We start from the raw sequence: 17805 nt of genomic DNA, 5'->3' as shown, positions 1-17805 counted from the left end.
TTAGGAAAAAATACATATTTTGAAAGATAAGTTAGAGCTAAACTTTGATAATAAGTATTTTTTATCTAAAAGAAAATAAAGTATTATCACTGGGAAGGATTTGCTTCATTGTTAAACACTGATCTCAATACCTGATTTCACATTTGAATTTAAACACAAAATTAACTGAATTCAGCCAATTCCTCTGAAAAACATGGCAACCTTTCAGGGAACCACAAGCAAAGAGCTGAAAGAACATATTAAAGATGAGTTATATGTGCAGGGAACATAAGACTTCATAGAATGTGCCTGTGAAAGTTTCACGTTGTCTGTTATAGAAAGAGTCTGATGTTTATTTTCAAAGCCTACAGTCTGAAATTTTAAAAAAGCAAACAAATTTGGGGAATTTATTAGTTTTCTTCCTATCTCAAAGTGAGGCAAGGAAATAATGTTTTTCTAACATGAAGAAGCATGCAGATGGTAGAAATTTGATAGATACTGATTTGTTCTATGCCAATGCTCCCATGAAAGTTAATTAAACTCAAAGAGTTTCTGAATTCCTTTTAAAATGTACTAGTTATTCTGATGCTATTAATATCTATTATTAGTATTATTTATTATTAGTAGAAGTAGTATGTATTTATTTATTTATTAGCAGCATTATGGTATCTATTATTAGTAGTATTAGAAAAAAATGTTTCACTGAAAAAATGGTTAGGCATTGAGATAATTGCAACTTCAGTAACTCTTTCAGCAATTGAGAATTTTCAGCATGGCATTTCTAACAGGTGTTAAACAGTTCAAAACAACAGATCACTGACTGGAGATCACAAAGTCTGCATGTGCAAGAGCCACAGCCTTGCAGGACTCTTCTCTAGATCTGCAGAGCTAATTTCAAGATATGTCTAACTCTCTCCTATTCCATTAATAGTCCAATCTGCATTTTGCTTATATGTTATTTTAGAAAGAAAAGAAATTTTTAAATGCACCTGCTCAAGATGTACTAATTTATCACATTGACCTTGTGCTTCTACAGCCTCACTGCTACATTGTAAAAGATGCTTTCTATTGTTTATATGCATAAATAATATTAATTTTGTGTTTTAAGAGATAAAAGAATTATTAGTGTAATATTAATTACTATTACACAAGTCAGGATCAAACTGATGGGTAAACGTTGCAAATCCCAGTGGAAATAAAAACAATGGGTATATACTGTATTTGTTATTGTAATGGGTACATACTGTATTGTTATTTTTATTGCTTCAGACCCAGCTGTCTATCCTGTGGGCTTAGACTATGCCAGAGGCTTGTATTCTTTCTGTTCATTGGACATCTTCAGTACACAAAGACCTTTTACATTTTGAAAAACTACAGAAATAAAAGAATATTCATCTGTAGAAGATCCATTATACTTAAATGTTATCTTGGACAGCTTTTTTGTATTTTACCTTTTAAATGCAGCAGCCCTTAAAGCTATTAAGACACAGCAAAGTAGTCATTGAAAAGAAAACAGCAAAGATTCCAAAAAGAATAATAACTTGGATGTTCCTATTGAAAGAAACTACAAAAGCACTTTTATTTTGTGTAATAATGCACAATACCAGACAGCAATGAGAGGAAGTCCATATTCTAACTGAATATATGTTTTCTAAACATAGGTAGAAATGTTGCTAACAAAGCATAGTCAGAATAGATGAGAGGTGATAACTCTCCTCCTGTTCAATCTGTAAATAGTGGCCTATACCTCCCACACGAAGAAAAGGAAAATTGAGATTTTGCTTTCCTTTATTTCCAAAGGGAGCAATGGGTAAACTTCAAAATGCATGTTATGGTGTTGTAAAGTAAAGGCAGTGCCTGAGTAAAGGCACTACACTGGAATGCATAAAGAGACTTAGGGCATCCATTCTTCTCAGGATTGTATAGACCTCTGTTGGAATATTATGCCCTGCTCTAGACAGCAGCACTTCAAGAAAGAGTTCAAGAGAGAGGTCCAGTTGGAGAGAAGGTTGAAGAGTTATGAACATGTGTAGAGATCCAGAGAAGACAGCCTGAGAAGGAAAAGTTGAATGACCTCAGGCTGTTTAAATTAAAGTGATTACCTTCTTCTTGTAAGCAAAAGGCTACTGCTAAGGCAAATGAGGGTAACCCCTGGTTCATGTCTAGAGTACACAGGACGAGTAGGAATAAGCTTGAACTGAAACAACAAAGATTCATATTACACAGCAGGAAAAACTTATTGGTAGTGAAGGACAGGAAGGACTGGGATAGACAAGATAACACTGCTAAAAAGATCTTCTGGAACAGGTTGGATAAGCATCCTCTCTGACATAAAGGTAGGGGTTAACCTCTTTGGAGTCACTTTCAACTCCAGGATTCACTTGTTGGTTGCAATTGTGCAGATGCAGCTCTTCCATGTTTTAAGCTACAGCCAGGCTGTTCATCAGAGGAAATGCTATTGGTGTCTTTACTGAAATACTTACTCTGCCTTTAGATAAAACAGCCACTCCCAACAAAACATTTCCACAATAAAAATCAAGAGTGTAAATTAAAAACTGGAGAAAGCTGAAGAACAGATAGTAACTTCTATACAGCAGTGGTTTCTAACATGTTCACAAGACTCAGCTCTAAGAAAATCTCAGAGCTCAGTCTCCAGTACCACAGGACCAAATAACAGCTCGGATTAGAAAGGACCTCAGAAGGCACTGCAGCATCCTTACAGCTCACTGGGATTTCAAATTGACTTTGAACACCATAGGGAAAGGTAAGTAATACTGGCAAGTTCAGGGTAGTGGCTACAGTGAAAAACTGAAAAGTGTGCAAACAAAAGCCTATAGTACCAATAATGGTTCATCTACTGGTTACTATGAAGAGGCAAAGAGACTACAGGAAAAAGGAGAATACACCGCTTTCCAGAGCCTCCCTTAGGTTTGCTCACTTAGTAGAGAGAGGCTAGTTAATGCAGTGTGGACTACTTGAGGGCTAAGGACTACTATGGTATCCTATGGGAGACTGAATAGAAGCTGAGAGAGGAAAAAACTTTTTAATAGAAATTAGTACAGTTGTCATATTCACAGAGAAGTCACTGCTTTCTGATTCAGGAAATAGTTAATACCTCACATTCTTTCTGTAACTCTCACTTTGGGATGACACACCAGGAAGTCCCTCCTAGGTATTCCAGAATAACTGATAAATGCAATTTCAACCTAGATAGCAATTTTAGATTTTGAAGGAGTTTGACCGATTGAAAAATCATTACCTTGGAACAGCAACATATTGTCTTAGGTAGTTGTTTACTGTATCAATGTGAAAATTCTGGACATTTTAAATCTCTCAGAATAATCACCCATGTAAGACTGAAAATTTTTTGGATGTCTAGAGTTTTTAAGTTAAGAATATACTAGGAGGAGAACAGAAATTTAGAATAAAAGACTTCCCATAATTTTAGGATGAGACACAGAATAAGAATTTTCTGATAGTAAAATAGACTTTTGAAATATTTTGCCCTCTATGGACTCTAGCACTCATTGTGCAAAACACATACTTAACTTTTAATATGCATATAAATCGTAATCAACAAAGCACTTGTATAGAAGCTTAAAAATAAGCACATTTAAATCTCTTTGAAGCCAATTATTATTCTGCAGCAATTCTTCCAGACAACAATGCAATCAATTATATTCCCTGAAAGTTGATTTATTTTCCTCTTTCAAACACATACATTGAAAGAGAAGGTGAGTAAAGAAAAGTACATTAATGTGTATTTTTTCATTAGAGGAAATATCCAGTTTGAAGTATTTTTATCCTGCTTAGGGTAAGTCCAAATGTAAATGTTATTCTACTTTTCTATACCTCCTAGACCTGAAAAATCTAGCAGTTAGAACTGTCTGCCAAAAAGATGCATTTATTTACCTTAGACAGTGTGTAATGGATGTGTTCTGCTCCACATCAACAGAAAGGTCAAGAAAATCTTCATCTTTGCTACTAACCTGTTGCAAAAAACATACATGTAAAACAGAGATGCCATACATCTAAATGCTGTTTATATCTTTGGTAAATGCTAAAGATATTTATTTCTGTAGAAACTGCTCTTACATAAAAATAATTCATTTGAATGCTTTAATTTTTTTTTAGTTCAGTGTGACTAATGTTCAATGTGATATTTATTAGTAACTCTACCAATCCAGCGTTCATATAATTTAACTTCTGTCTATTCCACTTATCCAGTCCCACCAACCATGGGCCATTAATGACAGCCTACTGTTCAGTAAAGGTGAACCATCCTCCCCTATATTATCTGGGACTGATGCACCACATATGTTTCCTTGTTCTGTAACAGTCTACTTTCTTTTGTTATCAGAAATCTGTTTACCCTTTGTGTAACATATTACAATATGCATTCACATTTTATTCTTATGCAATTATTTCTACTGTTAAAGATGCAAAAAAGATAATTTCCAAATATATTTCTGTCAAAAAAGTCATATTTAACCATGTTATCCTTTCTCTCCGGTGAGTATTGAAAAGGATGGGTTTATACTTCTGGTTGACACAGCTACATTTCCTCATTGGATATTGTTCCTGGTCAATATTTTGATTAAAAAATTTAAAATATTAAAGGTAAAAATGGCTCAGTGATAATATTTTGCAAAATCATCTTGGTAATGCCAATGCTTTTTTTTTAGACAGAACAAGAGGAGAAAAATTATAATGAAGAGTTTTTATTAAAAAAATTTAACTCCAAATGTTTTCAGAATGACAGATCCTGATTTTTGCATTGAAAATTATTTTTCACTGAGTGTTTAATCTCAAAGGTGAAGTAATATTAACAAAAAAAATCATCCAAATGGCTAGTTCTTGTAATACATCAACTGAGTCAAAAGACAGCAAAATTACTTACTGTGTATGAATTCAGTCTTATTCATTACAAATTTTTAATGAAATATTTTGTGAACACCCCATGTTTTGCCTCCTATGACTGCATTTCCTTAAAACAACTAAATCAGATGGGAGAATAGTGAAGCCCAAATCAAGAACTTCTGTGAGGGGATGAATCCATTATTCAGGTAGAAGTTCCTCATGCTCAGATTTTTGCAATTCTGTGGATGTGATAGCTGTGTACCGCCTTGAGCTCATATTTGTGTTATGTCAGGGATCCTATAATCTTAGTGAATGCAGAGAAACACCTTTGGCTGGATTAATTTTGATATTATCAAAGATGTACAGAGGCATAATGCACGCCCAAATGAAATGAACAGTTCTTCAAACAAAAATCCTCTCTGAGACATGATTTGATCCACAGAGGACAGGAAATCACAAAATTGGCAGCAATCAGCTGCAGTATAAATATACAGCTAAAACTTGAGAGATAAAGCAACAAAGCTTCAGAGAACATTATGTCTCCACAGCTGGAACTAGAGTTCTGTCAGACACACTGAGTGCACTTGAAAAAGTCCTTGGTGAATACAGTGCTTCATCTGAATGCCTCAAAGAAGCTAGGAATGCTGTTCTTGATTTCTGCACATCAAATATTTACTGGAAGGGAAGATGAGCTAGAATTATTATTCTAGCTACTTAGAGCTAGAATAATACAGACTAAAACTAAAGTTAGCTGGAAAACCAGATTCAAACTACACTTTTTCGTAGGTGAGAATAAGAACTGCTGAAATCAGAATGATTCTTCATGTACTACTTATGAATATTTTAGCAAAGGAATAACTTTTAATCAGTTTTACTATTTTCTTAAGATTTTAAGTTACACTAGTCCAAGGAAAACATATTGGAAAAATATCCTGAATAGTATATGGTATTTCTGTATTCAGAGAAAGCTACAGACAAGCTAAATTTTCCATAAAGATTCATCACTTTGAATAAGAAGTAGGGAATTGTACAATTATCCTGTTACCCAAGGACACATCCTCACTTCACCACAGTTTTACTAAGTAAACACTAGATATTGATTTAGAATTAAGCCACAACTCTTAGGAGAAGCTTGTCAGTTAAAAAATAATTCTAACCTTTCACTTATTTTAACTTGCTATTACCTGAGGTTTATAATTGAAATAGATTAAATAATTAATTTTCAGTATGTCTCTCATACGTTCATTTATACAAGTGTGTTCCAAACTTGTTCCAACATCTTTTTTTGTGTTGGCTATCATTGTATCTCTTCTCCTCACCACGCTCCTCTGACCAAGTCCCTGGAAAAGCCATATATATTCTCTTGGAATACAGAGCTATTCTTTATGATTAGAAATATCAGACTATGTTCTTTTACAGATCTGGTAGGACCTGGGTAGAGTTTATCTCATCAAACTTCAGTTGTCTAAACCTCAGCTTGCTGTCTGAAGATACCTCCTCTGGGCACCTTCTCCTATCTTTACACAGCTAATCTAAAGCTGTGTTTTCTTTGGGGAAGCCCATAGTAGCAGCACTGATCTGAGTAAAAGTACATGGTTCTTAGATCAGTTTGTTGGCCCAGCTTTCAGCACTGCTGCACCAACAATGGCTTAGTAACACCATGCAGCCAGGACGAGCTGTAAGGAACAAAACACCAGATACTGCTAAAAAATTTGGTTCATGAAACAGCCTAGAAACAGATGGAGAGACTTTCCTGCAAAAGCTCCTTCATAATCTCCATCATCTGCAGGAGCTGAGAAAACTAGTTCATCCTTGACGCCTATCAACTTTGGTTTACCAAGCAAAGGTTAGGTAATGTTAATTCCAACCTTTATGGAAGGTCAGGGTCACTGTTCTCCCAAAAGGAGATTTTTTTTTTACTTTCTGTGTCACTCTTTCATGCAATGTCACAGGAGCAACTTGAAAAAAATATTTCTTTTCTCTTTCAATAGAAACATGTGCTTAAAAAAGACAGTAATCAATAGGAGACTTGCAATCAGGTTTCCCAACTAAAATTAATTTTTACTTATAGCTCAAATATAAAAGATTTTAAACTTTCCTCTAGAAAATATTAGGGAGATAAAAGAAAACGGTTTGTTAATGAACCCTCTGTATACCTGTCAGACTCCTAAGATGGAATTAACACAAACTCATCTCTATGTTTTACTTATTATATGAACATGATGTGAATACCTTCTCTCAAAGTTACAGTGATAAGGAAAGATATTGATTCACTAGCAAGGATTTTAACCGTAGAGATACATATTAGAACAGCAAAACCTGGCAGAGATTAGCCAAGTAATGCTTGGGAAAATAAACTTTTAGAAAAGAATATACTCACTTCAAGAAGTAAATTCTACAGGAATATCCACAATTCTCAGATGTCTGAAAAGATTAATGTATTTATATATACAAAATGTATCTATCTATTAACGGTCAACAACCAAAAAAAAAAAAAAATCTATCCCAATGCTTACGGTTTCACAGTTCAAACATCTAGTTTCGTTAGTCAGTGTTCCCTGAAAAATCTCATGCACCCAGGTGAGTTCCTGTTTATTGTTCTCTTCAGCTTCATTCATGTTGCCATTTTTCAGTTTCCCATTTTGCTTTTCCTGTTTCTTCTCCTCCTGCAAAATGTCTGCAATGGTGTTGAGCAGGTAATTTAAAAACTCATGTGCATCCTGCTGCATGTAGTTGTCAAAGAGATCTGTGAAGGAGAGAGTCAAGATTTGTACAGCTGAATATCCTTTCCTCCAAGAAAGAAAATTATTTTTTTCCCCGAAGACTTGTACTGGCCCTTGCTCAGCAAGGTATTTGGAATCATCCCAAAGAACAGTTTTGCAGCCAGTCACCATGGCTTCAATGAAGCCTCTTTGGGAGAAAGCTTCATCTCACCTAACTTTAGCTGTCTAGAGAGTTACACTCATTGGAGTTGGTTGTGTAGGTTCCCATTACAATCAATGAAGAAAGCAAGAGCATGACTCATCCTAAATTATTTCCTTACACTAGACACTTACTGCCTAACTTTAGTCAGCACTGACTTCCATCTATATATTCCAAGTCCCTCAGACATTTAGGAACATCAGAGTAAGCCACATGGCAGGGAAAATTGAAGCCATTGGATGCTGACACATACTTGTGTACAGTGTCTGGGGTGGAGTTCCCTTTCCTCACAGTGGCCAACACAGGATGCTGTGCTTTGTAGGTGTGGCTAAAATGGTGGTGATGATGTACCAGTGTTTCAGCTGATGCTGAGCAGCACTCACACAGCATCAAGGCCGTCCCTCCAACCCTCATCCTGCCCAAAGGCTGGTAGGCTGGACGTGAAAGAGGTTGGGAAGGGGACATAGGTGAGGCAGCTGACCCAAACTGGCCAGTCATACTCTATGCCATGTGACTTAATGTTCATCACTAAAATCTAAGAGAAAGATGGGCAGATTTTCTTTATTAAGATATATATCTTCCAAACAAACTTCTACATATGCCAAGACCCTTTGTCCCAGGTAGTAGCTAGCTGGAAATCATCTGTTGATGGGAGGTAGAGAATAAATCTCCTTTGGTTTTCCTTTGTTTCTGTATGTTATTTTCATTTATTTATTTATTTATTTATTTTTTCATTAAACTAATTTAATCTCAGCTCATGAGGTTTTTTCCTCTTCACCCCCTGCCCTGCTGAGATGAGGAGACAGGCTTGGTGGACACCTGGCAGCTAGTCAAGGTTAACTCATTTCAAGTAGTAACAGTGCCACCACCTAACAAAGCTCATTTTTCACACACAAGTCCGATGAGAAAAGACTTGTCCTGTTCAACACTAACTGCTTGCAGAAAGAGGGAAAAATATCCCAATGGTGATTTAGTACAGACTTCTCCAGTAAAGACTTAACTTGCCCATCATGTCAAAGAAAAAAGAATGTGTGTTCCCAGAAATGTGTATTTTTATCCCCCTGCTCCTGAAAAAGTTCACATGGATTTCCTCAGAAAATATTGTACAGAATCCTTGGCTTTGTAGTGTCTAGCCTGGACATAAAAGCAGGGTAATACACACTGACTCTGGCCCTAATTTAAAAAAGCTGAAAACATAAGGTCCAGTCTTTACAAATGATCCCAAACAGTGTGGGGGATTTATCACTAGATGACTCAGAGTTAACTTTTTCATGATTTCAAATGTTTGCCCTGAAATGAACAATCTGCCCATTTATATGCTGTCACCAGGAAGCAATTTCTTCCAGGTGTTTGGCTCATACTTGTCTTTTCATTCAAAGCCCCTCTGTTTCTAAGCATACCATCCACACTGATATGAATGCAGGCCAAAATATAGCTGTGACAGGCTTCTCTATCTCAAGATGTTCCTCATATCCCTTAGAAGATTAGGTATATTCTGTTGCCAACTTAATGGTCAAAAGGGGTCTGATGCTTTGCAAAGCAAGACTGTGTCCACCACTTCCATGAACCAGAACAGCAGCGGATGTGTAGTTGATTGACCACCCCCACATACCCAGCTCCTTATCCTCCAGGGTGTTCTGGAGTAGGTGGTGTCTGCAGCCTTCCTAGGGCACACATTTTCTATACTGTCAGCTGCCCTCAGTGTTTCTCTCTGCCATACTCCACAGAGAAAAACAATTAAAAAATTACAGCAGTGTAATTCCTATTCCCAGCCCTAGCTCACTCTACAGCAAGGTTTGCCCCACCGTGCAGTGAAAACATCACTAATTCACACACCTCTGGGAGCCTGTGAAATCTGCTATGGTTATTTCAAGCATAATAACATATACACAGATACTAAAATAATAATACACCCCACAAAGTACTAAAAGCAATTTACAAATCTGACCTGTATTTCTGATTAATATGATCACATTGTACAATATTTATTTATACTTTTTGGATCGATGCATGAATACCTTAGAGAACTTCAGTTTTACACTTACCATTCTCTTTTCGTAACCTTGATATGAACTTCTTTGGTGGAATAACTCCAACTTTTTTCTTCTGAGTAGCAATACTGTGGAAAAGATCTGCCAGGCATGTCAGGAGGTTTTCCTTCTTTTTCTGTTGGGCCTTGTATGATAATACATTTTCCCGAAATGGCCGGCAAAAATACAATGCCTGCAGCACGGAGTTACAGTAGCAGGTGTTCCCAAACTGCCATGCAAAATTAAAAACAAGCTTAATCTCTGTGCATCACAACAAAACTAGGTGTTCATTCAGATTCTGACTCCTGTCACTGTCACCCACCATAACACTTCATGGAAAAAACTATGGTGCTCTAAATTAACTAGGATACAAAGTAAAGGTTTCCACTTGTAAGAAAAATAATTATTATAGCGGATTTCATTAAGTTTATTTCCATATCAGGGCTCTATCTTACTGCTCAGTGGCAGAATGACTAATGTTTTCAATGGAAAAAATTAGTATATCTATATAATTTCTATGGTAACAAACAAGTGATTAAAACACTCCTCTCACTCATTTTCTCCTTGGTCAAATAAAAAAGCTCCTCCTAAGAGTCGCCAATGTAGAATGCTGTACCTAAACTTGTACATACTTTAATCACTTCCTCCCTCCTATTTCACAGCTAAAATAGACTTTTAATTTTATTTAAGTGTATGTTCTAATCCCTGGAAATATTAATATAAATGCTCTCTCTGGGGGTGTATGAAGCCATCTTCAAACATCTGATACAGTTTTGCAACCTACTTTGCCTAAAATTGCAACATGAGCAGCACTTAAGAAAAAAAAAAGACAATCCTGCATTAGAATAAAATTGATAAGAGTAGGGGAGAGAAAAGACAAAAAAAAAACCAAGGAGCAAAGCAAATTTCAAGTAACATCAAAATGGTACTTACATTGACCAATCCAAAGTAGTGTTCATTGATTGGAAACTGCTCTGGGCCAATATCTTTTTCCAGAGCAGAGGCATTGGTGCCCTATACAAACAAACAAACAAACAAACAAACAAACAAACAAACAAAAAGTCAAAACCCAACAAAAAAATAATAAAACAAACATACATTAAAAAGGAAGAAATTATTTAGAATATTTAGATTCTAAAGTAAAATTATGGACAGTGTCAAGACAGAAAAGAGTTCTTTCCTTCTAGTTACGATTAGCCAAGATAACCCTGTCTTACTGATAGGCAAAAACAACTATCTCATAAGCCACTAAAAATATTTGCAAATCCGGATAGTGGAGCTGGCCTGGCATGGAGCCTCTAGCAATAGATGACTAGAAGTGAATGGGTCAGAACAGTGGTTCTTCCCACACCCACCTCCCCCTATTTTTACTGTGTACATTGTAATCTGGATCCCATTACTCTCTTGTCTCATAAAGACAGTAGTTGATCTTAAGCACAACCCTAAAAACCAGTTCCTAGATGGAAGACAGGTTTTCTAAGCATTAAAGAAACTCCTCTGAATCCCTCCTAATTAGTCATCAGCCTGTAACAATACTTGGGCTTAAGATTGGCACCCAGTTCTAGTAACATCACTGATGCTAAAAGGAAGTGAAATATACCTGTTGTTTTACTATATTAAAATGCCCATTTTTGAACCAGCTAAAATTACTAAGCAAGTGAGGTAGATTGCTGCCAAAGCAAATGTCATCATTCCTATACACATTATAAGCTTGGCTCCATCCTCTGACACCCTTACTTCAGATACTTCTTCAGACACTTCAGATGAGTTCCCCTCTCAACTGTCTCTTCTCAATGCTGAACAGGCCCAGCTCCCTCAGCCTTTCCTCACAAGAGAGATGCTCCAATCCCTTAATCATCTTTGTCGCCCTCCATTGGATCTGCTCCAGGAGCTCCATGTCTCTCTTGCCCCGAGGAGCCCAGAACTGGACACTGCACTCCTGATGTGCCTCACCAGGGCTGAGTAGAGGACCAGGACCCCCTCCCTCAGCCTGCTGCCAGTGCCCTTCCCAATGCAGCCCAGGACACCACTGGCCTTCCCATCCACATGGGCACATCGCTGGCTCCTGTATGAGAGTTTGTTTTCAGCAGGACCCCGAGGTCCCTCCCTGTGCAGCTGCTTTCCAGCAGGTCAATCCCTGTGCTGGTGCCTGGGGTTACTCCTCCCCACGTGCAGAACCCTGCACTTGCCTTCACTGAATTTCCCTTCTGCCCATCTCTCCATCCTGTCAAGGCCCTTCTGAAGGGCTGCACATCACTCTGGGGTGTTGGCTGCTCCTCCCAGCTTTGTGTCATCAGCAAACTTGCTGAGGATGTCTCTGCCCCTTCATCCAAGTCATTGCTGAATAAGTTAAACAATTCCCAATATTGAATTGTGGGGGACACCACCAGTGTCAGGCCTCCAACCAGACCCCATGTCACTGACAGCGACTCTCTGGGGTCAGCCAGCTCCAAGTTCATCCCACCATCCACTTATCCAGACCACACTTCCCTATGAGGACATTGGGAGAGACAGTGTTGAAAGCCTTGGTGAAGTGAAGGTAGACATTTGCTCAGACTTCATCAGCTAAAATTTTCAAAGTAACTGGTAATCAGATTTAGAATTCTCATGTCCCTTCCCTATCTTCTCTCCAAGGCCTGATTTCTGTTTCCTCACTGCACTTACCATCACCACCGCTGGCCAAATTAGATTATTATGTCATGCCAATTCATTAAAAGAAGATTACGTCAACAGAATTAGCAGTGTGAAACTCAGCACAGGTGCTCTTTGAGAGTTTGCAAGCCTTGAAAGTAAAATATCTCCTTTTAGTTGCCAGGTTCCAGAAAAGCTCCAAAGATCTTGTATTTCACATCCCCTTCTCAGATCTTTTTCCATTTTCTCTCTTTCTCTCACATACACAGAGCTCATTGCTCAGACCAAGTGTATGTTACTTCCCAGAAAATCCCTTTGAGACTGAAGTACTTTACAAGCACAAGTCTTCATGAGCAGCTTCATAAGAGATGTGTGTTCTCACCAGACTCTGCTATGTCTTGGTGAGAAATTTGGAAACAAAGATTGATTGATACAAAGCAATTACTGGCTACAGTTCAACAGAGATGACAGTGTGATAATTATGCAAGTCTCATACGAAGATTAGTTTCATTGCTTGGAAAGTTAGCTTTGCCAAAGATGCACATATTCAGCAAAGCATTCCAAGAGGGAAGAAACTGATAAATATTTGCCTATCTGATATTAGCAGTGAAGCAAACAGCCACTGTTACCCTCAAAACCTTGTCTGATACAAGAGAAACAAGACTACAGAAGATTAATGCAACTTCTGAGGAAAAATATCAGATTAATAATCATTGTACAGCATTCAGATCAAAGCAAAGGTTTCTTTGAACACACTACTAACACTACAATCAAGTTCCCTAAAAGAAAAATGAAATGGGTCTTTTTCCAGTTTCGTAGGTAGTATTCTCCATACTGAAATAAATTCTCCCTCTACAGATCATGGAAAATACCATCTCTAAAAAGTAACCTCCTATTCTTTCATAAACTTTAGGTTAGTGTACTGTTAGACAAATACAAATACAAAGTAAGCACTCTGCTAACTAGTTGCTTCTACATTACTCATTTGCCTTTCCTCCACGGCCAGGGTTTCTTACTTCAGAGGCTGCCAGATGGTTGGACAAATCTTTTCTCATATTTAAATTTTCTTGTAAATATTGTGAGAAAGAGCAAGAATCAAGATTTACCAAACAAAATTATCACTAAAAACCAAACAAATACATGATGTATACTAACCAATCTTCATATAAAAACTCTACATTGCATGGAAATTTCCAAAGTACCTGCTGTTGAAAAACACATCTCACCATGGAGCGTTTTTACCTCTCCAAAACAAGGTCTTAGCTGTTGCAAATATAAAATAAGGTACAGTGTGCCAGTGACACAACAAAACTGTGAGACTAAATTCAGTCTTTGATTAAACTGACATAACCTGCTCAGACTTCATTAAGAGTAGAGCCTTCTTGTATCAAAGGCAATTTCAGTCTGATTTATTCTGAGGTCTCCCAAAAGATACTGTTAAATCCATTGAAAAAGAAGTGTAGGAACATGGGTAAGAAGCAGAGAGATCTGATGCTTCAAAGTATATATTCCTTATATGGAGAAAAAAATGTAGACAGTCTACTTAGTAAAACTCAAACCATGTCACATTGCATATAAATTACTTGTTTTGCATATGAAGTTTCCTCAATATGCAGTTGACATGAGGACATGAGAAGAAGGAAATTTTTCCAAGAAAGTATACCAGAAACTGTACACCCAATCCAGGTTTAAACTGGAAAAAATATATTATTAGGGTTGTGTTAAAGGTGGTTCAGAATTCAGTTTAAATCAATCATATCAAATGGAAAACATATTAGTTAGTCTACTGAGGTTGATCTACAGCAAACATCAACCATGACTATTTAACATGGTTTTCAGCATGTTTCACGGTGTTTGTGTTTGTTCTTACTCCTAGGAAGTGATTTTGATTACTTCTGCAGTGAAAATCTGCTCAGACATTTTAATGCAACCATTCTCTATGGTTTTATAAATGCTTCAGCTAGAAGTAATATCCTACCACAGCTGAATCTACTGTAGTTCCATAAAAATAAGCAGGAGCAGCAGTGTAGCTACGGAGCCTGAAATGAGGAGAGGCGGCATAAGTCAACGAAGTGGGATTTGGGAGTATTAAATAGTCATATCACAGTAAAGGAGACTGGCACTAGAACCTCACTTGCATTACCTGGTTGTTTTGTGCTTTGAGAAAACCGAGTTTACCAGCTATGACTGTAAAACTCCTTCTTGAAAGAATACACTAGTGAGGGAAACGCAGCGGAGTGACTGTGGTATCCAGACCTGATGAGTGAGAACTAGGTCAATGTGGAAACTCCTACAATGTATTCTGTGCTGTTGGAACCTTGGTTTGTCAGTTTTACTACTTAATTCAACAATCAGTATTCAGGCCTCGTAAAATGGCAAAGACATACAGCTGGAGACATAGCCAAGCACAGGTCAATTCAGGCCAAGGTTTTTGACACAGCATGGCTCCAAAAACATTCGGCCCATATGACCTATATTTTTTTCCTCGTGTAATTTTGCCCTAGATCTTCCAAAGAATAAGATTGCTGGTTTTCTTTTCAGTTGAAATTTCTGATAATGTTGCTAAGAGTTTCATTTGTGCTTTGCATCACATGAAACAGATTAGGTAAAAAACCCCTCTCCTGTTCCTTTACACTTTAGCACACATATATTAAAAAAACCTCAGAAGAAAAAAGAAGCCATCACATTAGTTCATTAAATCTCATGTAGCAAAGTAATCTAAATATTATTATTCAATGGAGAATGAGAAATGGACAAGAGCTAATATGAAAGATAATGTCAACAGAAGACAGCAAATCAGACTGAACTGTACTGTGACAGAGCTATAAAAATGGCACTAATTTTCTAGAAATATGCACGTGTTTAATTTAAATTAAATGAATACAGTAATTAGGACTTTCTCATAAGCCACCTATTAAGTGGGTATCACTAAATAAACAGAAACATGGTAGGAAAAACAAAATTAATTAAATTTTTATTTGTACAAAAAAGTATGCCTGTACAAAGACAAAGAAATCAGAAGAAATATCTTGTTCACAAGAAAATCTAAAAAATATAAGGGAAAAATACATAAAAACTGAATAAGTAAAACAGAAACTTAAATACACAAAGAGCAAGAGATCAGTTAAGGAAGATGGCTGGTCCATGACAAAGGGTTTTGGATCATATACATTTATAGATTACATTTCTTATTTTCTTAGCATTCAGGGAAAGTGAGAGCAACACAATAGTTTCCTGAAGGGAGAAACTGAAGACTTAAGACAAAATAACAGGGATGTTTGGGCTAGTAGAGGAGAAATTAGAGTAAAAATAGAAATGGCTTCAGGGCTAGGCAGCCTGAGTTTAAGGATTTTGGAAGGCACAGCACATGGAAGGGAAGGAAAAAAAAGATAAAGAAAGATGGGGAAGGCCTCCTGGCCAACAACTGGCAGTGATGGATAACTCAAAAGAGAGGAGGCAACTGTAAATAAAACCCATAATTAGCTTCCAGAAGCAACACAAAGAATCCAGAGTAAAAGGAGTGCTAGCAATAGCACAACATGCAGCACACATGCAGCTGCTTTCAACAGATGCATCGCCTGTTCCCCAGTGCTGGACTTTGGCTATCCTCAGGAACAATCTCAGCTTTCAGAGACATGATGAGTAACTGAAATAGCTGAACAAAAAACTTCCTAAAAACTCACAGATATTAAATGCCAAACTTGGAACATTTCTGTAAGTTTTTAAAGTGTAAGTCCCACAAGATGGTTGAATTTAACCATATTGGTTCTCTCTTCATTCTGCGAAGAAATGCTTTTTGTACCTCCAGCAAAGCTATTTTGGGGTTTTTTTGCCTCAAGAAGAAAGAGGAGAGACAATTCTATGAAAACACACAGGGGATCATAGTAAACAACAAAAGAACCTTGACTGACTGAAAAACCACTATGTATTCAAATTTTTTTAGGAAAGATGATTTATCAAAATATATCTAAATAAATTATTTTTGTGTTTTTTTCCAAAAAGTCTTCTGTTCATTAAGGCAAATTATAAGAGCTTGAGAGGAGAGGCCTAACCTTTTTCCTTGTTGGGTACATTAACTATCTCTATTTACAGATCTGAGTATTGCATATACTTCAAATAACTTCAGCCCTTTACTGTGTGGTTTCCAAGAAACGGATAAAAATTGCAAGATCTGAAATCCTGAATCTAAATCCTGAATTTAAAACCTTGGACAAAGTTTTTAAGGTGCTCAGTTTAGATGAGTTTTACAGTCATAGGTGGTAAACTCGGTTTTCTCAAAGCACAAAGCAACCAGGTGCTGCAAGTGAGGTTCTAGTGAAACATTGCAAGTCCAGTGTCTATATCCATAACTAATATTAAAAAAATATTGACCTTTAAACTTTCCAGGATTAGACAGCTTTTACCAAACTGCAACTCAATATTCTCTTGCTAGTCTGTCTGTATCCCCAGTTTAATCATTCTTGGATTAGTGGCATCCAGGCTTTTGCTGGAAAAAGTGGCAAAACCATTGGTTTTGGCCAGTTTCCTTCTTCAGAATGCTTAACATCAAGATTGTCTCATGAGTCAAAATGAAACTAAGATTTGCTTACAAACTATTAGCTTCTTCAGAAACATTTTTGTCTAGACTACCTAGACTGCATATGTGGTGCCTCAGAACATTTTAAAAGCAATGCGCCTTTTAACTTTATCACAGCTGCACCAGCTGGAATACTCTGATAACCTGGACACAGAAGTAGGAATATGTTTATTAAATCTCCATACAAGGTGAGTAATGAGGGCTACAGCTATGTTGCAGGACAGGTCTAGAATTAAAAATTCTTTTTGGACAGTTTTTCTTTTAGAGAATCCACTAAGGAGCTGTGATAAGTGCAAGATTCTTTGCATGAAGAGAAGAAACACCATGTACAAAATGGGAAACAGCTAAGGTAGTAGTGTTTCAGAAAAAAAAGAAATAAAAGGGAAGTCTCTGTGTTTGTTTAAAAAAATTCCCAAAACCACAACAACAAATGTTGACAACACAATGAATTCTTGCAGGTGGTATTCTACAAAGATCTTGGAGCAACTTTCTGTTTAACTTGTCAGAGGTAAGACATCTTACATCCAGGTTTGCGTGCCTGGTTTCAGGAAAGATAAAGGTAACTGAAAAGAATCCAAAAGGAACCAGTCAAAATGGAAGACTCAGCTCTAGAGAAAAGTGACCTATAAAAAAGGTTGAATGGGGTTGTGTTGCATAAGACAGAAAAGGCTGCATAATGCAGGAAAGAGCATGACAATATTTTCAAGTCTACAGTTTGTTACAGAAAGGAACTAGTCTGTTCTTGGTCTCAGCAATGGACAGGATAAGAAGTACCAAGCTCAAATTACTGTAATGTAGATTCCAGTA

General features: G+C 36.9%; 1 protein-coding gene across 1 annotated transcript in view; it reads right to left on the bottom strand.

The window, feature by feature from the left end:
- USP46 (ubiquitin specific peptidase 46) overlaps nt 1–17805 on the bottom strand; it is a 34169-nt gene that overhangs the window by 10065 nt on the left and 6299 nt on the right. Inside the window, exons 2-5 of the mRNA XM_015625067.2 lie at nt 10725–10805; nt 9807–10020; nt 7356–7585; nt 3892–3968 (exon numbers count right to left, since the gene is read on the bottom strand). Coding sequence (XP_015480553.1) covers nt 3892–3968; nt 7356–7585; nt 9807–10020; nt 10725–10805 — 602 coding nt within the window. The remainder of the gene's footprint in view (nt 1–3891; nt 3969–7355; nt 7586–9806; nt 10021–10724; nt 10806–17805) is intronic.

This window comes from Parus major, chromosome 4, assembly GCF_001522545.3.
Source record: "Parus major isolate Abel chromosome 4, Parus_major1.1, whole genome shotgun sequence".
In the NCBI taxonomy this organism is placed as follows: Eukaryota; Metazoa; Chordata; class Aves; order Passeriformes; family Paridae; genus Parus; species Parus major.
This window is presented reverse-complemented; position numbering and strand designations above follow the sequence as displayed.